The sequence below is a fragment of the Nicotiana sylvestris genome, chromosome 9 (assembly GCF_000393655.2).
Source record: "Nicotiana sylvestris chromosome 9, ASM39365v2, whole genome shotgun sequence".
Classification (NCBI taxonomy): Eukaryota; Viridiplantae; Streptophyta; class Magnoliopsida; order Solanales; family Solanaceae; genus Nicotiana; species Nicotiana sylvestris.
The window spans coordinates 188,157,195-188,181,443 of record NC_091065.1 but is presented as its reverse complement, the minus strand read 5'-3'; the positions used below and the strand labels follow the sequence as shown (position 1 = coordinate 188,181,443).

Genomic DNA, 24,249 nt, shown 5'->3' with positions numbered 1-24,249 from the left:
TTGTGGTCGTAATGACTTGTCCAAGACCACAAGTTTCAAAAGTCTTTCTTTCTTAAATTCTATACTCAGTCAAGCACCTTAACATAACATGAAACTTAGGGTTTAGTACTAGTATTCAGTGGATGAGCCAGAAACAAGTAATCATAATGTGTGGTAAACTACACGAAATTTTTTCATGCTATAGTCTTACACTGAAGTTCAGATGAACTACAAATTAACTTCCATGTCTACACATTTAACTTCTTTCAGTGAGAGAAACCTCAGAGACATTGCTCGAAACATTTGTTTCGGACTTTTTCTTCAAATCTTCAAAGTAATGTCTATACATTATCTCGATAAAGTTATCTTCGTGTTGAACTATAGGTATAGATCATAAGTTTGAGCCGTGGAATCAGTGACCCTTGCGTAAGAATAGGTTGCCTACATTACACCTGCTTACGATGCAAGTCCTTTCCAGACCTTGCGTGAATGTGTGATACTTCATGCACCGGCTACCCCCCCCCTCCCTTTTTTTTTTTTACGAACTTCTTTCAGTGAGAGAAATCTCAGAGACATTACTCGAAACATTCTTTTCGGACTTTTTCTTCAAATCATCAAGGTAATGCTGATACATATATGACAAGAAACCCCACATAGCCAACACCATTGATATCACCTTAACACCATTCATTTTCTCCTGAAGAAATAACACAGAGAAAATAGGAGCCATAGGCACACCAAGAATACTAATCACATTGGAAAACAATGAAGAGACCTTGAAAATCAGCCCAATTGAACCAACTGTAAAACCTTGCCAAGAAACAGCAGTTCCAATCAAAGTCAAAACATATGATTTCTTCCCAAGTTCAAACTCATTCATCTCTTTGTTCAAAAATTTCCACTCTCCACTTGCAAATAACACCACCAAGTTTGCCATTGTCGCGACTAAGGACTCATAAATCGTCATCTCTATGATCAATCGAAAACTTTCCCTCTTAAAAACTTTCTGAAAAGCTAGCTGTGTGATAGAAAGCATGAATCCATAACCAGCAGATGCAGCTAAAGTACATAAAAAACCAGTTATATACTTTTTCTTAGAGTATTTCTTGATGGAATTTCCAGACTCGTCATCGTTTTGGAGGAGAAGGAGTGAAGAAGAAATTGTGAGAAGTACTAAAGAGTTCACTATATAAGGTGTGAATTTTTGTTTGTTTAAGAAGAATGAAAACAGGGAATTGAATCCTAATTGACTTGTACATATAAGTGTATAAGTGGTAACAGGTATATATAATTGCCCTATAGAGTAAAGCATACAATTTCCTGCTAAAAATAAACCAAGGGAAATATAAAGAGGAACAAGAACAAAAATAGAAGGTTTCTTTATATTAACATTTCTATTTTTGTCACTTTTATTGGTTGATGATGGTATTAAGAGGAAAGGGATGAGAATTGGGAAGCCAATATTTTGTAATAATGAAGCTAACCATATGTTATTTCCTCCTTTATTAAAATATAGTTTTCCTAAGAGTGTACCAATTGCTTGACCAGATAGAACAAAGGTTGAATAAATAGAAATTTGGATCCACCATTTATATTGTACAAAGCTGGGAACTGATTTTGACTTGTTTTCATTATCAGAGTTCTCTTTCTGCTCCTCACCTGCAGTAGACATCTAATTAAAAACATAAGAACTGCAGAAAATTTCATTTACAGTCAGACTTCTCTATAACAGCATTTTATATAACGGTCATTCAATATAAAAGTCAAGTTTTCTCGGAACTGATTTTTATGTTATATTATAATATTAACAAGGGCGGATTCCGTGCATTAATTAGTTATGGGTTCCCGTGAACCCAGTAACTTTTGTCTAGATCCGGTATTTTGTATTGAAAAATTCATTAAATGTATAAGAATATTTAGCTTGAAACCCAGTTTGTTAATCCAGCCATTATTGTATATTAACTTAAGATTTCTGTAAGAACCCATAAACTTAAATTTCTAGATCCACCTATGATAATATATGTCCTCTATAATAGCACTTCGGTATAGCATTCAAAAAAAATCGAAGCAAATGCGGCTGTTATAAAGATGTTTGACTGTATCATCTTTTGATAATTGAACTGGTAATATGAGATAGAAAGAATCGACATATATATGGTGAAGTTTGAGCTACAAAATAGAATGGAGCAACCTAAAAGGCAGTCCGGTGCACTAAGCTCCTGCTATGCGCGGGGTTCGGAAAGGACCGGACTACAAGCATCTATTATATGCAGCCTTTAGAATGGAGCAACCTATGTTTTGAATATTGTACTTATAATATGAACATGATAGGAATAACTCCACTTATGAGAGTTTGCTCATATTGTTTGTCAAAAACACAAAAAAAAAAGAAGGAGGAAGGTTTTGTGATAGGTTGATAGGCAGCGTAAAACTAGTCAAATTATGATGAATATATCTTGATAATACATAGATTTATATGCCAGTAAAGATATAGAGAACTTCTAGTATTTTTTTTATTTATACTTTTGTTGTATATAATATTGGACTAAGATGAGTTTAAATGGACCGATATAGACAGCAACAATCCATATTGCTAACTTTAACACTGTCCTGGAAAATGTTTTTGAACTATGCTGCCCTGAAGTGTCAAAACCATAAGTAATTGAGTTTAAGTCTATGGTCCGATAGTATACAAAATATATGCACAATCAAATTACTTATTAGATAAATACGAGTAAAATAAATGTTAATTGGTAATATGGTAAAAATGATAACTAATTACATGCTATCACAAATTAAAATTTACTACTAGTGTAAAGCAAAATAGTTACATCCAAAAAAGAGAAAACAATAAGAGAAAAAACATATAAATAATATTCTTGACAGATGATTCTAAATAAATAAGAGAAAATAAGACCAAAAAATAAATAAAAAGATTACTTCCTTTGGTTTTTATGGTGGTATTTGACTAAGCACGTATTAATGTAAGAAAAAGAAGAGTTTTTACACATATCAAAAAGTACCCTTACAACTTTCAATCTAAAATATGTCATGACATTTTTATTGCGATATATAATAAGTGCATGTTACTAAAATTAAAATAGAATATCTGAAGTTAAAGAACTTCTAAAAAATAAAGAACTTTCAAAATAATAAAAAATTATCATTCGTTTTGGAACATACAAAAACAAAAGAATAACAAACAATAAAGGGCAGCTCAATGCACGAAACATTCCGCATTCACGCAAGTACAGGGAAGATAGCCTACCCTAACGTAAATGGCCGATTTCACGGCTCGAATCATGACCTATAAGTCTCACAGAAACAACCACGTTGCTCCAAAGCTCCCTTTAAAAAGAGCAACAACAATAACAACAACAACGACCCAGTATAATCCCACAAGTGGGGTCTGGGGAGGGTAATATGTACGCAGACCTTACCTCTACCCCGAAGGGTAGAGAGACCCTTTAAAAAGAGCATGTAAAACAAAATATTAAGCTTACCTGGAACATGAGATTGCAGTACTGGAGCATCAACCATTTTATAGAAGAATATGTGAATGGAAAGAAGAAAAAAGAAAAAAGAAAAGGAAAAGAAAAGGTATGCGGCACAATCTGAATTAATTGGATCAGTAAATTTCGAATACTAAATATTAAAGAAAAAAAAGACAGAGATCAACAAAATACTCATGAAGATAAAGTCTCTTTTCTCATCATTTTGGTAATTTATATATACAAATGACTGATTTTCAAGACTCTACAGCTCCATCTATGCTATAAATTGCAGATGTAAATCTGCTTCTGTCCTTATTAGCTGTCAACAACAAGAATTTATTGGTTATCTTTGGCCAGCCAATTCCTGGCTTACAAGGAGAAATTCAAAAATAGCCAGATTTACAACTGATCGTTCAAAAATAGCCCAATTTCAAAAGTAATCAAAATTTAGTCATTTTTCATGTAAAGATAAATCGTAGCGAAAACATTGTTCAAAACCCGGAAAATACGTCAGTATATTATACTGGAGTTCCAGCATAAGTATGCTTGAACTCCAGCATATTATACTGGAGTTCCAGGATAAGTATGCTGGAACTCCAGTATAAGTACACTAGAACTCCAGCATAATATACTGGAGTTCCAACAAGTATAATTGTCCAGTATAATATACTGGAGTTTGGAGTATTGGTGCTCCAGTCTCCAGTATATTATACTGGAATCAGCAAAGTGTATCGGTCCAACATAATATGCTGGAGTTCATACACAGGTGCACCGAACTCCAGTATATTATGCTGGACCGGTCTCTCTTGCAGCAAAATAATGGCTATTTTTCATTGACTTCGTAAACACTGGCTATTTTTGAATGACCAGTCCGAAAACTGGCTATCCCGTGCTATTTTTACTGGTTTACATATAGCTATAATACATGAGCTAGCCCGGGTCAAATGATTTTGTGGGTTTTTACAAATTTATTTTTAATTTTATGATCATATCTTTTTTTATATACATGAGAGATTTATTTTTACACGTAAGAGGTCTATCTTTGGCACATAAGAAATCTAAAAAAAGGCATTTTCTTAATTTTAAGATTATTAAGAAGAAAAGAGAGAGAGAAAGATTCTTTCCTTTATAGCGATCAGAACATATATGGATAGAACTTGATACCCCATTAAATAAAATATGGGAAAATGATATTATATAGTCACTCTCAAAATAATAGTGTGTGTGTGTATATATATATACAAAAAATATACAAATTTTATATACTTTTTTGGTTACCGAATATAAATAAATTCTGGCGCGAGCTAAATGTGATAATACCCCATTAAATATGGATGGCAAATAAGAAATCCATTAAATATACTCAAAAAATTAAATTCAGAATCCAATTACTAACATTTGAGGTTAATGTTTTAATATTAAGAAAACGTATCAAGATAGTAATGCCCTAGGTTGGTGGTTAATTTCAGCTGTGTACTATATTTTGTCATATGCTACTTAAACTATGCATACGTTGTATCTTAATCTGGTGACTATATGAGTTGATTGGTTTTGGGTATTTATTGTTGTCTTCTTAACTCAAAATCATGAGCTACCTTTAATTTGGACTTGAGTTAACCTAATATTTATTTTCCAAATGTATTATCAGAATCAGACTTTTTATTTTTTCTTGTCCTGAGTTAAAAATAATCACGCAGTTTTTTTAGTTTTTCATCTGGTGTTAAGTATCCGCATTGGAGCTCGATTATATCCGGATTCGCGTCGTGTATGGCCCATTAGGGGGAAAGCGCTCTCTACCAAGGATTTTTTCATACTCAAGGTTTGTATCCGAGACCTCTGGTTAATATAGAGATTTAGGAAAATTTCCTTTTCTTCAATGAATAATATGTTGTACATAATGCATATTTATACACCTATTTTAGGAATCAAACTAGGGACAATATGAGTAGGACTAAGTACAAGTGTGTAATTCTTAATTTGTTGTCTTACTCATGTTTGCACTATGACATGTAAACTATACATTGCATTTGGATAGTGATGTTCTGGAAGGAACAAGTGTCGTCCAGCTGTATCCATTATGCTACAAGAAAATGAACTGGATGTTTAAATAGTTTGGGCTAGACCTTATTTTGTATTTTGGGCTTCTTATTTGTTTATTGGACCAATATAACATATTGGCCCAATTTCTTGTTTGAGCCCGATATAACCTAAATCATATGTGCTGGTCTTCTGATTTCTAGGTCATTTGATACTCTTCTTTTATCTCTTCCTCGTCGTCTTCTTCGACTGTATATGCTCTATGTCGACCAACTCTTGATTTAGGGGCCAGATTGTAGATTCCAGTCCAACACCACCACCCCCCTCAAGTTGGAGGGGTGAGAAAACAGACCCAACTTGGAGACGATGGCCCTGTGTAGAGGTCCGGAAAGGGGTTTTGTGAGGATGTCGGCGAGCTGCGATTTTGTCGGAACAAATGATAAAGAGATGAGTCTCGCGAGGAACTGTTGGCAGACAAAGTGCAGTCAATTTCCACGTGCTTGGTGCGTTCGTGGAAAACGGGGTTTTTTGCAATGTGAACAGCCGCTTGGCTATCTGAGTGAAGGAGACTGGCAAGGAGGGGGGAAATAAAGATTCGTCAGGAGGCGTACAAGCCATGTAAGTTTTGAAACAACCTTCTTCGTAGACCGATATTCGGCTTCAGCAGAGGAAATGGATATTGAAGATTGTTTCTTTGATTTTCATGAAATAGGGGATCCTACGAGGTTGATATAGAAACCATTGATTGAGCGACGAGATTCCGGACAAGTTCCCCAATCAGAATCACAAAAAGCGGTTAATTAAAAAAAAGGTTCTGAATTTGTACTTCCTATATTTCTTATATTGCTGTTATTTTATTTTATATTATGTATGTTATTTTATTATGAGTTTATTGATAGTACTAATATATCGTCTCTTGTCACTTTCTTGAGTCGAGGGTCTCCTGGAAACAGTCTCTCTGCCCCTCGGGTAGGGAAAATGTCTGCGTACATATTACCCTTCCCAGACCCCACTTGTGGGATTATACTAGGTTGTTGTTGTTGTTGTTGTTGTTGTTGTTGTTTGTTGTTGTTCTGAATTCATGAAAAGCCCAAGTGATGGTGAAGACAACAGATAACGAAGACAGTGTAAACCAGCATTAAGATAAGGTTTACGGGGACTTTGCATATACTGGCTTAGATGCTGAACTGCGAAGGAGAGGTCAGGGCGAGTATGAGTTAGAAAATTGAGCTTTCCGATCAGTCGCTTGTAGATGGTTGGGTCTTGCAGAAGTTTGCCAACATCAGCTCGAAGCTTGCAACTGGGGTCTAGCAGAGATGAGACTGGCCGTGAATCAAGAATACTAAACTCAGAAAGAAACTCCAAGGTGAACTTTTGTTGACTGATAATTAGTCCATTTTTTTCCTTTAGCAGTTCCATGCCAAGAAAATAATTAGCTTCTCCAAGATCTTTAATTTTGAATTCCAACTTGAGGAATTCTTTGAGATTAGAAAGCTCTGTAGGGTCATCACCTGTGAGAAGTATGTCATCGACATAAACAATAACAATAGAAATTCCAGTAGCTGTCTTCTTGAAAAATAGAGAATAGTCGTTAAGAGAGTGAGAATATCCTTTGAAATTGAGTGCACCTGTAAGTCGTGCGTACAATTGCCGGGAAGCCTGTTTAAGTCCGTATAAGGACTTTTTTAACCTGCATACATGATTATTAGAAGGTGAAGTCAATCATGGGGGAATCTCATATATACTTCTTCCTGTAGATCACCATGAAGAAAAGCTTTATTGATATCTAATTGAAACAATTTCCAGTGTCGTTTAACTGCAACTGCTAAAATGCATCTAACAGTGGTCATTTTCACCACTGGATAAAAATTTCAGTGTAGTCTATTCCTTCTCTTTGGATGTCCCCGCGGATAACTAGGCGAGCTTTAAACCTTTCAATGCTCCCATCAGATTTGTATTTAACTTTATAAACCCATTTACAAGGTAAAGATTTCTTGCCTCTCGGTAGTTCAACCACGTCCTAGGTTTGATTGGTTTCCAAGGCTAGAAGTTCTAGTGTCATTGCTTCCTGCCAATTAGGATGTAAAACTGCCTAGGAGAAACTTGTAGGTTCAACGATGTGAGAGATAGAGTTAAAAAAGAACTGGTTTGTAGGAGTGAGGTCAATGAAATTCATAGTAGTAGGTGAGATTGGTGCTGCAAGACAAAAATTGGTTAGATCAGTCAAGTACACAGCATTGCACACATAATCTGCCAGATATAATGGTGAATTGTGGTCCCTAGTAGACCGCCTTAGTTTAGGTTGAAGGGGTAGGGAAGATGGAGATGAAATATCCTTGGAGATAGGAGATGAGGTAGGAGTTGTGCGAGGTGAAGTTATTGAAGGTTGTATAGGGGAGTTAGAATCTGATTCTGTGGAAAAATGGATATCAGACTGAGAGAAAGAGTGATTCGGGTCTTGAACAATAGAAACTTCTTTAGGAAAAATTGGTTGTTCAGATGAAGGAGAGAAGAAAGGAAATGTGTCCTCATAAAAAATAACATCTCGTGAAATAAAAATGGCTTTAGAGTGAAGATCCAACAATTTATAGCCTTTTCTTTCCAAAAGTATAACCTATAAAAACACACTTGACAGATCTAGATTCAAGTTTTGTTCTGTGATGAGGTAAAGTAGATACATAACATAGACAACCAAAACATTTCAGAAAATCATAAGATGGAAATTTTCCAAAAAGAAATTCGAAAGGTGTTTTGAAATTAAGAACTCTAGAGGGAAATTGATTTATTAGAAAAGTAGCAGTTAACAAACAATCACCCCAATACATAGTGGGGAGATTAGATTGAAATAATAGAGCCCTGCATGTCTCTAGAAGATGTTTGTGTTTTCACTCAACCACTCTATTTTGTTGTGGTGTGGCAATACAAGAGGTTTGATGAAGGATTACATTAGAGGAATTTTTTTTTGAAAGAATAGATCCCGATCCTAATTCCAAAGCATTAACGGAACGAATGATTTTAACTTTTGTGGCAAACTATCTTTCTACCATTATTAGAAAAGATTTTAAAACTGAAAAAATATTACTTTTTGTTCGTAATAGGTAGGTCCAAATTGCTCTACTATAGTCATCCACTATAGTCAAAAAATATCTATAACCGTCATGCGTTGGGAGCTTGTAAGGTCCCCACGTATCAACATGAATTAGTTGAAAAATGGAATTTGTATTTATATGACTTGAATGAAAAGGCAACTTTGTCTGCCTAGCTTGAGAACATACATCATAAGGATGATTAAATATGGCAAGAGAAGGAAAATAAAAACTTGATAGATTTTGCATGCTAGATAGGGGCATGTGCCCCAATCTTTTGTGCCATAGGCTTACATTAGAGTTGACTCTAGCTAAATAAGAAACTGAGTGAGACACAATGTCCTTCTTAAGGTTGTTGCAAGCTAAAAAAGACTTAAAAACTGATTGATTTCCATGAACTAGTCCGGAACTTAGAGAAACTAGATTAAGTAGATATAGATATTCCTTCACTTCACTAACTACCACTGGCCTCTTCAGTGAAGGGCCCTGCAAGAATGTACCAAAAGATGAGAAAAGCAAGGTACACATGAGTTGTTTAGTGAGTTTGTGAACTGAAATTAGATTAAACTTGAAATCTGGAACATACAACACATTGTTTAGGATTAAATATGGCAGAACATGTACACTACCAACTTGACTGACCTTAACCTTATATGAATTCGGCAGACTGACGTATAGAGATTTGGTTAGAGGCTTCAGATTAAATAAAATGGAATTATCAAAAGTCATATGTTCTGAAGCTCCTGAATTTATTATCCAGGAGGTAAAATTCATGTAAGGAAAACAAGAAAAATAATATAGATTAGGGGTATTGACGGTTTTACCAACACAGTTGGCACTAGCATTTGCATCAGAAATCTGCTCACTCTGTTGCACCTTTACTTGTTGAAGAAGTTGATAAAGCTAACTGAATTGTTCTTGAGTTATGACCTTACCTCCTGTATTTTCTACCATTGTATTTGCTGACAAAGTTGTGTTTTCTTCATGCATAATTGCTGCATTGCTGTGAGTTCCTCCATGATATCTTTTGAATTTCGTGAACTTGAAAGTGGAGGGAAAACCAATGATTCTATAGCATTTGTCAATGAAATGACCAGGTTTCTTGCAATAGGTGCACAGCAGGTTACTCTTCTTTCCTTCAAGGTTTGCTTTGAATTTTCCTTCTCCATTAGCATACTTTTGAAAATAGGTTTGCTGATTTCCTGCCAGAAAAGCAGTTTCGACGGGGTGTTGTGCAACATGAATTTCCCTTTGTTTCTCATCTTTAATGAGAAGAGAGTAGGCTTGATTGACGCTAGGCAGAGGGGTAAGCATTAGAATGTTACTCCTCATAGCTGAATAGATATCATTAAGTCCCATGAGGAATTAGATAACCTGCCATCTTGAAGGGACTTCAAAGTCTTTGATTTTCCTCCACAGTTGCATTCACATGTACAATGCTCACAAGTATTCAAGGTATCTAACTCATCCTAAATCCTTTTCAGCTTTGTATAGTATCCTGCTATATCAGAGGTTCCCTGCACTATATCACTCAACTCCTTTTGTAATTGATAAAGTTGAGCACTGTTACATTGCCTAAATCTAACTTCAAGTTCTTTCCAAATCTCATTTGCAGTTTTAGAATAAAGGACACTTTCAGCTATGTCCTTAGATAGAGAGTTCAAGATCCATGATATAACCATATCATTGCAGCGATTCCACTGCTTGAAATCAGTGGAAGTTGCATCTGGTTCAGAAAAAGTTCCATCGATGAAACCAAGTGTGTTCTTGGCAGAGAGTGCAATAATTATGGCTCTACGCCATACTCCATATCTTTTTCCTATAAAAACTGAGTTGACAAGAACCATTCTTGGTGAATCAGATGGATGAAAGTAATAGAGGTAAGTGGAATCGATGACAATAGCAGCTGGTTGGTTAACTGTTCTAGCTGCAGAAATATTTGAGGAGTCATCTGTGGAGTTTGTTGCCATTTCAACATAAAGAGAAAGAAGAAAAAAAATGTAGGCAAATAGTTTCAGATAGCTACTGCTCTGATACCATGTAGAGATTTAGGAAAATTTTCTGTTCTTCAATGAATAATATGTTGTACAGAATGCATATTTATACACCTATTTTAGGAATCAAACTAGGGACAATATGAGTAGGACTAAGTACAAGTGTGTAATTCTTAATTTGTTGTCCTACTCATGTTTGCACTATGACATGTACAATTATGCATTGCATTTGGATAGTGATGTTCTGGAAGGAACAAGTGCCTTCCAGATGTATCCATTATGCTACAAGAAAATGGACTGGATGTTTAAATAGTTTGGGCCAGACCTTATTTTGTATTTTGGGCTTCTTATTTGTTTATTGAACCAATATAACATATTGGCCCAATTTCTTGTTTGAGCCCGATATAACCTAAATCATATGTGCTGGTCTTCTGATTTCTAGGTCATTTGATACACTTTTTTTATCTCTTCCTCGTTGTCTTCTTCGACTGTATATGCTCTATGTCGACCAGCTCTTGATTTAGGGGCCAGGTTGTAGATTCCAGTCCAACAGTTAAGGGAAGAGCAATCTCATCCGTTGCACCACATTCTTTGGTGGTCGTTCTACTAAAACTCTAGTAGGAGGTATAGGAGTATAGTTTCAAACTGAGATTGACTTTGAGTTAGAGTTGCTAGACTAGTTGGTTGTTTCACCCAGGTCCTCTTCTTCTTCCTCATTCATATCACCATAATCGTGCTTCTAGTGCTACATGAAGGGGCAAAGCTACGCAGTTGATCGCCCTTTATCGAAAAATTATACTTCCTTCGTTTTAATTTATATTAATTTATTTTCTTTTTAGTCAGCGCTAAAAAGAATAATCCATTTCCATATTTTGAAATAATTTACATTCATGCAATAATTTATAGCCACACAATATATATGTATATTATTTTATACCACAAGTTCAAAAGTATTCTGCTTTTTCTTAAACTCGGTGCCCAGTCAAATAAGTTCACATAAATTGAAACGGATGGAGTACTATGTATAAGGTAAATATTAGTACTTGTTATTGATTAAAAAATAGACTTAGAACACCCTTGTATAACCCACGGGCCACGACAAAGGGTGTTCAAAATTTAAACACTCTTTTTAAATTTCCTGACTTCGTCGTTGACTAAATAATCTAATGTTTCCTCATTATTAACATATCATAATATAAATGTATTTCACCTACATGAGTGTAATCATCTACAGAATTATTAAACTACCACTTTTTTTTTTCTTCTTATCCTTATTACCAACACCTAATTTTCTCAATAATCTATGAGCCATTAATTTATTATGCAACCACGTGACGTCTCCATTAGTTGTCGATTGTAAAGATGCTTGTTTACTCCAACGAGAGCAGCAACAACAACAACAACAATCCAGTGTAATCTCTCTAGTGGGGTCTGGGGAGGGTAATATGTACGCAGACCTTACCCCTACCCCGAAGGATAGAGAGGTTGTTTCCAGGAGACTCTCGGCTCAAAAAAGCAATAGGAGATGATTACTCCAACGAGAGCAAATAAACAAATTGGAACTTTTTAATAAATTAAGTAAAAACTGTCCATCAGAAGAAAAAAATACTAATCAAATGAAAATGGATGGGACCTGCATTGCCTTTTTTTTTAAATTAATTAAATAATTTATTATAAACACTAACATGCTATGCCCCCTTATAATTGTCTGTTTTGGTAATCTCCTCAAAACTAGCTATATAATTCGCAAAAATATGGTGTATTTCTTCTCTACTTTCAAAAAAGAAAAATATTACTCCCTTGGTTCACTTTTACTGGTCCACTATACACTAATTACTCATTCTCCAAATAATTTCGCAGGACTTTTGAAAATGTTATCATTATACGGAGAGGTAGAGGTAGGCCAAAGAAGAGGTGGGGAGAGGTGATTAGGCAAGACATGACGCAGTTTCAGCTAACCGAAGACATGACCCTTGATAGGAAGATATGAATATCGAGAATTAGAATAATAGAGTAGGTAGTGTAGTGTGTTCATAACATTAATATTGGCACGCAGCCTCGTTTTCTATTGGTAGTAGGTTTTTATGACTAATCATTGTTTTCTTTCATTGTTGATCACTTTATTGTCTTGTTGTGTTATTCTGCTTTTATATGACTTTTTGATATTGTCCCTTCTTGCCTATATTTTCATTAATGTGGTGCTTATACTATCCTGAGCCGAGGGTCTATTGGAAACAGCCTCTCTATCCTCACAAGGTAGGGGTAAGGTCTGCGTACATACTACCCTCCCCAGACCACACAGTGTGGGATAATACTGGGTATGTTGTTGTTGTTGTAGTAGTACGTATTATGGGTAAAATTGTAAAAATATATACTTCATTTTTTGTTAAAGGGAGCGCAAAATCGAAAATACACAATTAAAAGTGAATGGAGGGAGTATTTGTATCTTGAATTAAAGCCTCTCTGCTCCTTCAAAAAATTTCTTTTTATTTCCTTCTCCTCCATATTAGCAATATTCCAAGTCTTAATTTTGCGTCCATTTTGTTCATTATTTTCACAATCTGCTTCTTGACTAATGGCTTATACTTCTGTAATTTCTCTTCTTCAAACTCTTGAGCAACTTCAGCAGAGAAATCCAAAACTCATTGAAGGTCAAACTGTTGAAATGCTCTATTCTCTTCATACTACTGCTGAATATTTTAAAAATGTTCTTGAAAAAGTTAGCAAGAGTAGGTTTAATCTTGAAAATATCAAATTTTTAGAGGAAAAAATAAGAGTTGCTGTTAATGATACAGAAGATGTTGTTGAGCTGAAAATTTGTCAAATCTTCGAAGGTTTAAGTTGGACATGTGGAAAAGCAAGTAAAAGTTTACTACACAAGGATTTGTTACCAGTTGTTGGAAAAATGGATATAACAAAAAAAGAAGTAATGGATCTTGTTTCTGATTTTAGCACAAGTACTTATGATGCTGATGATGAAATTCTTGAATCTGGGGATTCATCGGTCGACAACAACAACAAATCCAGTGTAATCTCGCAAAGTAGGGTTTGGAGGGTAGAGTGAACGCAGACCTTACCCTGCGTCGTGAAGGTAGAGAGGCTGTTTCCGATCGACCTTACCCCGGCTTAAGATGTGGATTCATTGGTTGACACTTCTTCTAAAAGTAATCCAATGCTAAATTCGGAAGATGTTATCGCGCAGGGTCTTGATGATGACTTTGAGATCATAGTTAATAGATTGATAGGACCAGAGTCGGATTTGGATATTGTCACAATATCAGGTATGGGTGGTATTGGCAAAACAACGCTCGCTAAAAAAGCTCATGATCATCTCCCAGTCAGGTATCATTTTGACATTCGTGTTTGGGTTACAATATCTCAAGAATTTCGATGTAGAAATATGTTGTTAGATGCTTTACATTGCATTTCAAAGCAAACAAATATTATCAATAGAGAAGATTATGATAAGAAGGATGACAATGAGTTAGCCGATCTGGTGCAGAAAAACCTAAAGGGACGAAGATACCTTGTTGTTGTTGATGATATTTGATGTACGGATATTTGGGATAGTATAAGAGGAATATTTCCGGATTGCAATAATAGGAGTCGGATCTTATTGACTACTAGGGAAACAGAGGTAGCAATATATGCAAATCCTAGCAGCCGTCATGAGATGAACCTCCTGAATTTAGATAATAGCTGGAAGTTACTTCGTGATAAGGTGTTTGGACCAGAACATGATCATCCTCTTGAATTGGAAGCGATTGGAAAGCAAATCGTGGGAAAATGCCAAGGACTACCCTTAACAATTTCAGTGATTGCGGGACATCTCTCTAAAATAGCCAGGACATTAGACAGTTGGAAGGATGTCGCCCAAACCTTAAGTGAAATCATTGCTAGTCATCCAGATCAATATTTAGGAGTGCTCGGTTTGAGTTACCACCACTTGCCTAATCACCTCAAACCTTGCTTTCTTTCTATGGGTAGTTTTCCCGAGGATTTTCAGATTGAGACTTGTCAATTAATCCAATTATGGATCGCGGAAGGTTTCATAAGGACGTCTGGAAATGGTAAAAGCTTGGAGAAAGTGGCAGAAGATTATTTGGAGGATCTTATCAGCAGGAACTTAATAATGGCTAGAAAAAGGAGATTCAATGGAGAGATAAAAGCATGTGGAATACATGATCTACTGCGTGAATTCTGTTTGATAGAAGCTGAAATGACAAAGTTTATGCATGTTGCGAGAACTGATCCTGTTCTTCCAACACAAAAGCATAATGTTCGTCGCTTTAGTTTTCAAACCCCATCTTATTCAGTTTACAATTATTCCAAAGTATTACCCCATGTTTCTAGATCTATCTACTTATTCTCTGGATTAACAGGACTTGAAGTTTTCTCCCGTTTCAACCTTTTGAGGGTATTGCACATCTTCCATGAAGATGAAAGGTTCGATTCATTTCCACTTGCGATTACAAAGTTATTTCATTTGAGATATCTTGCAGTTAGATTTGATGGTAGTGTTCCTGGATCAATCTCAGAGCTTCAGAATTTGCAAACTATAATTATTCATGGGAAAGAATATAGAAATATCACTTTACCAGGGAAGATATGGACGATGACGAACTTGAGGCTTATGCATCTGGGGAGTAACAGTTATTTCCCCAGGCCTAGAAAAAAAGGTATTTCAAATAAGCATAATGTCGTAGAGATGCCAAATTTAGAGGAACTTTTTGGTCTTTGTTCTACAAGTTGTTCAAATGAAGTCTTTTCTAGCATTCCGAATCTAAAGAAATTAATCATCTGTTATGCTTCGTGTAGAACAAATGATAGTGCCAAACGCTTCATTGATATGTCAAGTTTGACAAAACTCGAAGCATTGAAGTGTTTGAGGGGAGATTATTCGCCTGACTCAATCAAGAGTTTTGGTTTCCCAACATCGCTTAAGAGGTTGACTTTAACCAGATGGTTTGGTTTTCCTTGGGAAGACATATCAACTCTTGTCATGTTGCCGTATCTTGAAGAGCTCAAACTTAAACGTTGGGTAGTCGGAGATGAAGTATGGAGATTGAGTAATGAAGACAAGTTCGAAAGGCTGAATTTTTTGTTATTTTGCCAGTTAGATTTTCGGTGTTGGGAAGCTAGTAGTGATAGCTTCCCTAATCTAAAACGCCTCGTTCTGAACCATTGCCCCTACCTAGAAGAAATTCCAACAGATTTTGGAGAAATTTGTACATTGGAGTCGATTGAATTGCATAATTGCAGCACATCTGCTGAGGATTCTGCAAGAAATATTGAACAAGAACAAGAGGACATGGGAAATAATTGCCTTAAGGTCTACATCCATAGCACTCAACCTAAGTTTTAGATCTCCAAAAATTATCGGAAACAGTCTCTCTGCCCTTCCAGGGTAGGGGTAAGGCTGCGTACATCCTACCCTCTCCAGACTCCACTTGTGGGATTATATTGGGGGGTGTTTGTCGTTGTTGTTGATTGAGTTGATTGTGTATCTCTTCAACTAGCTGTTTCTCAATCATTTCATGATAATTCTCAGCATAAGCATCATATTCCTTATCTTGGAAGTACTATTTGTGATTAAAATTGTCCTCTTTGTGCTCTAGTTGTATATTTCATAGTATATTATATTGTGATATTACGCATCCCGGATAAATCCTGATCTTGGATCTTGAATACTGATCTCCACTTCCAACCAAGAGGTTGTGCGTTCGAGCCTCCCCAAGAGCAAGGTGGGAAGTTCTTGGAGGGAAGGATGCCGGGGTTCTATTTGGAAACAGCCTCTCTACCCCAGGGTAGGGGTAAGGTCTGCGTACACACTACCCTCCCCAGACCCCACTAAGTGGGATTATACTGGGTTGTTGTTGTTGTTGTTGTTGTTGTTGTACCTATAACTGGTAATGGTAAAGTTGCTCGGGAAGGGAAGCCTTGGCGTAATTGGTAAACTTACTGTCATGTGACCAGGAGGTCACATATTCGAGCCGTGAAAACAGCTTCTGCAGCTGCGTACAATAGACCCTTATGGTCCGGCCCTTCCCCGGACCCCGCGCATAGCGAAAACTTAATGCACCGGACTGCCCTTTTATTACCTATAACTGGTAATAGCAATAAAGAGGGTTGTATTGTAGTAATATAGGTATATTTTACCTCAGGATACATTAAGTAAAAAGAATGGGAATGGAAAAGGCTTTGCAAAGGATAAACTTGAGAACCTGCAGACAACAGTGATGCATATTTTGTATTGGAGATAGCTGTGGGGGTTTACAAACTGTAGTGGATTTTCCATAAGAATGTAGACAAATGGGTTTGGTGGGTTTATATACAAATGCACTTCATGTAGCTCTTAAAGAGTTAAGAAGAAGGCAAGCCTCGCGCCGTCGTCGTCGCTCGGCTTCGGAAACATCCTGGTGCATTGTTCTGCATTGTTTTAAACTACTAAGAAAGCAACAGTAAGTGTTATTTACTGCCGAACTTTGTGTTCGCTGAAACATTGGGGTTTGAAGTACCGTTACACCAGTGTGTAATTCGTTCTATCCTGGGAGGAAATAATTCATAACCTTGGGTACTAGGAGAGGATTAAATTCCTTAAGGAAACACTGTGAATTCAGTGGGCTCGAATTAATTTGTGTTTCATTTATATCATTTATATTTACGTTAATAAGCTAACGTTTTAATTTCCATAATCATTATTTTACAAATACAGGAGGAACAACAATAAATTCATATATAGAACTCATTTCTTAATAAATTCATTTAATATATATAAATTATTAATTTAGAACTCAATAACTTAAAAGTAATTTACTTTAGATGATACGCATAGTGTACTCTTTAAAAAATGAATATGGTAACTAACTATTACTTTAATAAATATTAGATAAGTTTTCAATACTTATGGTTTTATAGCATCCTATTTTTTAAAGATCACCTGAACTCTATATATAAGCTCTATTTATTCTTTTCGTTGTTGTTGTTGTTGTTATTCTTTTCGTCATAAAAAAGAAATGGTGTGTCTTAGAATACGCTGATGAATGCGCCTAATTATCCTTGCTGTTCAATTTGATACTGCCTTAAAAATATTAATTGCAATTTTTTCCATCTAAAAGAATCTAAACTATTTACAAACAAAAAATTCTTTTTTTTTTTTTGCGTTTAAATTATTTAATGTCCGAAAGTACTAACCAACTCATCCAGATTCACGCCACAAAGCTCGTCATGAACGATTTTAGCATGTTTTGCTAAGGAAGAGTCCTTTCTCAGAACTCAAACATGAATATATGAAAATAAATTTAGTTGCACAAATATAATCGAATTTTTTATAGTAATCATCCTTTATAATAATATTTTACTACAACAGTCAAGTTTTTTTTTAAACCGATTTTTCATGTTATGTTATGTTATATATTCTTTATAACAATATTCAGCTATAGCAGCCAAAAATATCAGATCGAACGAGACTGTTATAGAGAGATTTGAGTGTAATATATTCGTTCTTTTTTGAGATAGAGACAATACGATTAAAATGGAAAGCCAACACACATTGAATTAGGGCACGGTGTTTGGACCAACAGGCAACTTGCAATAGGGACCCTCACCATATTGGAAAAAATAACCTTCATAAATAATGTGATAATTAAAACTATAGATACTGACCTCATATTGTGGTTGTGCTCTTTAATTGTTTCCGATAGCCGAGAGTCTATCAGAAACCGACTCACTTATAAAATTATACTGACAACAACAACAACAACGACCCAGTATAATCCCACAAGTGGGGTCTGGGGAGGGTAATATGTACGCAGACTTTACCCCTACTCCGAAGGGTAGAGAGGTTGTTTCCAGGAGACCCTCGGCTCAAAAGAAGCAATAGGAGATGATACATTAGTACCATAAAAATGCGTAATAAAACAGCAACAATATATAAGAGATATGAAATATGAAATACAGGATACAACAACGAAAATACGAAATAGATGGCTGGTATAGCACAACTAGAAGGTAAAGCCCTGCATCAATAGACGCCTAATGACATTCCTAGTCTAACTCCTAACTGGATAGTCTCCCTCTATTGTGCTGTAGAAATATTCACACTCTCCCCTAACCTACAACCCTAATGTTCGACCTCCATAAATCCCTATCAAGGGTCATGTCCTCAGTAATCCTAAGTCGTGCCATGTCATGTCTGATCACCTCTCCCCAATACTTCTTAGGTCTCCCTCTACCTCTCCACGTGCCCACTACAGTCAGTCGCTCACACCTTCTCACCGGTGCATCAGTGCTCCTCCCCTGAATGTGCCCGAACCATCTGAGTCTCACTTCCCGCATCTTGTCCTCCATGGGGGCCACACCCACCTTCTCTCGAATATCTTCATTCCTAATCTTATCCATCCTTGTATGCCCGCACATCCACCTCAACATCCTCATCTCTGCTACTTTCATCTTCTGGGTGTGTGAGTTCTTTACCGGCCAACATTCAGTTCCATACAACATGGCAGGCCTAACCACTGCTCTATAAAACTTTCCTTTTAGTAACGGTGGCACTTTCTTGTCACACAAGACTCCCGACGCTAACCTCCACTTCATCCACCCCACCCCTATACGGTGTGTGACATCCTCGTCAATCTCCCCGATCCCCTGAATAACCGATCCAAGGTACTTGAAACTACCTTTCTTGGGAATGACTTGAGAGTCAAGCCTCACTTCAACTCCCGCTTCCGTCGGCTCAACTCCAAATTTGCACTCGAGGTATTCCGTCTTGGCTAGCCAGTTTTCGGACTGGTAATTGAAAAATAGTCAGTATTTACAAAATCATTAAAAAATAACCACTATTTTGCAGCAGCACGAAAAGTTCCAACATAATATACTGAAGGTTGGTACACTTGTATATGAATTTCCAGCATATTATGCTAGAATTCCAACACACGGAAAGTTCCAGCATATAATATACTGGAGATTGGAGCACCTTTGTATGAACTTTCAGCACATTATGCTGGACCAGTATATTATACTGGAACTCTAGTGTATTATGCTGGAACTCCAATATATTATGCTGGAATATTTTCCGGATTTTGAACAGTGTTTTCATTCTGATTTATCTTTACATGAAAAGTGGCTAAATTTCAATTACTTTTGAAATTGTGGCTATTTTTCAATTACCACTTGTAAATCTAGCTATTTTTGAATTTCTCAATTTGTTGTTGATGTTGTTGTTTGTTAATTGTCTCATATTTTCTAGTGTAATAAATATACCTCAATCCCCAATAGAAAAAAGTCCTCTGAATTTAAAGATGTCACAATTTCAACTAATTTGATGTGTAAGTCAATAAAAGAACCTAATGCAAAGAAAAAATCGTTATACTAAGATTATCCAATAAAAAGAATGAGATGATTAAAACACCTAATTTAATCCATCAAATAGTCAATTCCAATTTCCAATCACGTCATGGAAAATAATCAAACCTTTTCTACTTCCCATCCTATAGAAATTGTTGCACAAATTTACTAAAAAAATTGGAGAAAAAATAATTAAAAAAATAAAGAAACATAATAGGTACCCTAACGCCAAACCAATCCCCAAACAAACAATTTTTTGCACAAAGAAATGTCCAGTTTTCATTGTCTTGTCTTCTTTTTTTCCTGTTTTGTTTTTAAGGTGTGATACCAGAAGGTGAAGTTCTTGATACCTGAGGAGGTGTTTGGCTAGCGGAACCTTTCGATGGATCATCGGAAGATTGTCGAAGACCATAGTCTGTGTCACCTCTATTCATTTCGTCGATCATCCTTACAACTTCTGGCATGGCGGGTCGTTGATCTGGTACGATTGAAACACATGTCATTCCGATCTGAAGTAGTTGTACCATCTCTTCTTCTACATTATGGTACCTCATTAGCTCGACGTCAAACACCTCGGCTGTCCATTCTTCCCTAACGACACTTTGGACCCATCTCGGTAAATCAATGCCTTCTTCTCCTAGTGAAGCTTGATTTGGTGATTTCCCAGTTAAGAGCTCCAATATCAACACACCAAAGCTATATACGTCGGATTTAAATGTGACCTTTCGGGTTTCCACAACCTCGGGTGCACGGTAGCCAGCAACACGGTGATTGAGTGGCGATGAGTTGGAGAAAAGTGGGTTCAATCCATAGTCCGAGACGCAAGCATCTTGGTTTTCTTGTCGGAGGAGAACGTTGGAAGCCTTTATGTTTCCATGAGCAATGTTTCCTGAAACATGGAGGTATGTGAGGCCCCTTGCTGCACTCGACACTATTCTCATTCGACTATCCCAGTCTAATGGTGTTCGGCCTGACCCTCTACTACCTGCAAGTATTTCCCAAATTAAATATTTCAGTTCCGGAAAAGGAAAAAAAAAATGCACGCCAAAGATAACCAATATAAATCATCAAACTTTCATGAATTGAAAGACGATAGAGTGAAGTTTTACATTAGCAAACTGAAAAAGAAAAGAATAACTGTGTAAACAGCGGCTGCAGTACAAGAAAAGTCTTGGAAAACTATGATCTTAAGAATATCTAAAAATGGTCAGAGGTTATCACACCTTATGTTTGTGGATGATCTCATCCTTATGGCTAAAGCGGATATGAAAACGGTGAATCTATCTTATAGAGACATTTTTAGTCAACTATTGGGGCAAAAAATCAATATAGCCAAGTCTAAGATGATCCTGCCTAATAAAACACCTATTCGTGTTAAGGAGGAAATTTCTAACTAACTTGGTATCAAGTCCTCAGATAACTTTGGGAAATATTGGGTTTCCAGTTACAAAAACAAAACCTAAAAAAGCAGATTATCAATTTAAGTCAGGATACTACTCTCAACTGGATTTGGAAGATTAAGACTCTCAGCAAGTTAAAATACTTCACTTGGCTTTTATGTCAAGATAGACTCCCTACTAATCATCTCTTACACAAACGAACTATACTAACCTCTAATATGTGCCCTATATGTTATAAAGAAAAGGAAGATACTGGAGGTGTCATACTCGACGACAAAGGAAACCAGGAAATGGGGTATACAGAAAAAGTTAAAGTAGCAAACCATGTTGAATCTGAACTCCTAGCCTTAAGGGAAGGCTTGAAACTGGCAAGAGACTACAATCGATATGCAACTGAAGTAATACAGTTGCTGGGAAACCCAACTGACCGTTTCTTTAACACTGTTTCTAGTGGCAGGTCATTACTAATTAGGCATATATCCAGGGAAGGGAATCAAGTCACGGACTACTTAACTAAAATGCAATTTGATCAAGCTACCGAAGAACTTTTGCTGCTTAGAAACCCACCACCCTAATGTACTTAAGTGTTTTATATTTCTGATGTATCTGATGCGAATGACTCAGTTTCCTCTAGGAATACTCCCCTGGACATCACTTAGGTTCAACGTTTTTGGTAAAGGCTTTATGCCTTATGTAATGGTTAACTATCTTTAATATAGTTATCATCTTTTGAAGCAAAAAAAAAGAGGTCCTCACATCTATAGAGTGAAAATCACGCATCCAAAATGATTACCTATCCAGGCTGAGAAACAGAGTGGTCAAGAACAAGTAACAAGTTCCAAAATCCTAGCAAGTATTTTGCACAGCATTTACCTCCCAAAAGTACCAGACTGATGCGATGTACAGCAAAATCAGGGCAAAAACAGAGAAACTAACTTATTTTACACAATGCCATAAAAGGTTAAAGACCCGGAAAATCATAAAATTCTTGTGTATAAAACAGAACCCAAATCAAGAAAGCAATATTATTCAAGAAAAGAGCTAATTGAGGAATGAACGAGGAAGCAAATATAGAGAAGCATATATACATACACATATATATACACACACACACATATACATACCATGAAGAAGAGCAGATAAGCTTCCAGCAGGCATGTATTCAGAGACCAACAATTTCTCATCTTTTGAGTAGTAAAATGCTCTAAGAGGCAGCACATTTTCATGCTTCATATTTCCCAAAACCTCCATTTGTAGCTCAAACTCCTTCCTCGTGGCCACCACATCTTTAAGCCTCTTCACTACCACTGTAGTACCAACCTCAAGAACCGCCTTATAACTCGTTCCCACACTTCCTTTCCCTAATACCTCAGCAGACGCCCTCAAAAGATCCTCCAAATCAAATGTACTATACATTCCACCATCGACGAACACTAGCTTCTTATTCCTTTCCCCTTCCATTACATCATATTCTTTCGACGACGATGTCCCTGCTTCTCCTCCCGCCACAGCTGTAGCAGTTGTTGCCACTGGCTTTCGTTTTGCTTCTTTTACTCTCTGCTTACTTTTTCTCAAACAAATGTAAAGTATTAGCAACAATATGAGAAGCAAAACTACTGAACCAATTGCTATTCCTACAATGGCAGCTGTTGAGAGCTTCTTCGATTTCTTATCTGATGGAATCAATACTGGTGATGGCGAGGGTGATGATGATGGAAAAAATGGGGTACAAGGCAGCAATGGAGCGCCACATAAATCAATATTACCAGAAAACGAAGAAGCTGGGAATTTCGACAAACTACTCGGAATTGACCCATTGAGATGATTATTTGCTACATTAAAATCAACAAGACCATTGTTAGACAAACTTATACTCGGAAGAGTACCATTAAAACCATTATTTTGCAAAAAAAGTCCAGTTAAACGAGTAAGATTGTTAATGGAAAACGGAATAGGTCCAGTAAAATTATTCGACGAGATATCGAGCCGAGTTAACCGAGTCAACCGGGTCAAACTCGGTGGGAATTCGCCTGAAAACCGGTTATCCTGAAGATAAAGACTACGTAAAAACTTGAGATTTGAAAACACATCAGAAGGAATTGAACCGGTGAGTCGGTTAGACCGAAGACTCAAAACTCGGAGTTGACTCAACCGGCCGAGTGTGTTGACTGGAATTTGACCCACTAGTCCAACACCAGGAAGCCGGAGAGAATATACAAACGATTGGGTCGGGTCACATTCCACGCCGACCCAATTACAAACTGAAGTTGAAGAACTCCATTGAAGACGATTTTCGTGTGGAATTTGAGAGAGAAAATCAAGGAGAGCTTGCTTTTCTTGAGTTGGTTCCGAGTTAACTCGAGAATAGCTCAGTAGTGTAAATATTACTAACAAAAAAACAGGGATTGAAAACGCAGCCATTGTAGGTGAATGAAGAGAATGGGTTTTGTTAAAATGGTGAAAATTGTGGAGAAATTTTGGTGGTGGAAGAAGCCATGAAAGAAGCTGAAATTTTTTAGAGAGAGAAAATGACAGTTCTTAGCTGAAATTTAGAGAGAGAAAAGGAATAGTCCTTTAGAAGAAGGACGATTTATTTTTGTACCAATATTGATTTTTCACCCATATTTCTACGGCACAATAGAGGGAGACTATCCAGTTAGGAGTTAGATTAGGAATGTCATTGGTCGTCTATCGATGCTGGGCTTTACCTTCTAGTTGTACTTACCAGCTATCTATTTCGTAGTTCGTATTTAGTATCTTGTATTTCATATTTCATATCTCTTATATATTGTTGTTATTGTTATTATTTTTATTACGCATTTTTATGGTACTAATATATCATCTCCTGTTACTTTTTGAGCCGAGGGTCTCCTGGAAACAGCCTCTCTACCCTTCGGGGTAGGGGTAAGGTCTG

At 36.5% G+C, this 24,249-nt stretch overlaps 4 protein-coding genes across 4 annotated transcripts; 1 reads left to right on the top strand and 3 right to left on the bottom strand.

Annotated features, from left to right (window-relative positions):
- Nucleotides 1-517: 517 nt before the first annotated feature.
- On the bottom strand, nt 518-3,755 carry LOC104231601 (probable purine permease 10). Its single transcript, XM_009784616.2, has 2 exons — nt 3,483-3,755; nt 518-1,638 (listed from the first exon to the last, which is right to left on the bottom strand). Exons 1-2 carry the CDS (start codon nt 3,517-3,519, stop codon nt 518-520), a joined length of 1,158 nt encoding a protein of 385 aa, XP_009782918.1. The 5' UTR covers nt 3,520-3,755.
- Nucleotides 3,756-10,065: 6,310 nt separating this feature from the next.
- Nucleotides 10,066-10,566, bottom strand: LOC104231609 (uncharacterized). The gene has a single exon (XM_009784624.1). It carries the CDS (start codon nt 10,564-10,566, stop codon nt 10,066-10,068), a length of 501 nt encoding a protein of 166 aa, XP_009782926.1.
- A 2,774-nt stretch (nt 10,567-13,340) lies between these two features.
- LOC104231608 (putative late blight resistance protein homolog R1A-10) lies at nt 13,341-16,096 on the top strand. Its single transcript, XM_070156535.1, has one exon. It carries the CDS (start codon nt 14,264-14,266, stop codon nt 15,953-15,955), a length of 1,692 nt encoding a protein of 563 aa, XP_070012636.1. The 5' UTR covers nt 13,341-14,263; the 3' UTR covers nt 15,956-16,096.
- Nucleotides 16,097-19,938: 3,842 nt separating this feature from the next.
- On the bottom strand, nt 19,939-23,913 carry LOC104231600 (probable inactive receptor kinase At2g26730). The gene is made up of 2 exons (XM_009784615.2): nt 22,460-23,913; nt 19,939-20,920 (listed from the first exon to the last, which is right to left on the bottom strand). The coding sequence occupies exons 1-2, from the start codon at nt 23,754-23,756 to the stop codon at nt 20,250-20,252; spliced, it is 1,968 nt and encodes a 655-aa protein (XP_009782917.1). The 5' UTR covers nt 23,757-23,913; the 3' UTR covers nt 19,939-20,249.
- Nucleotides 23,914-24,249: the final 336 nt, after the last annotated feature.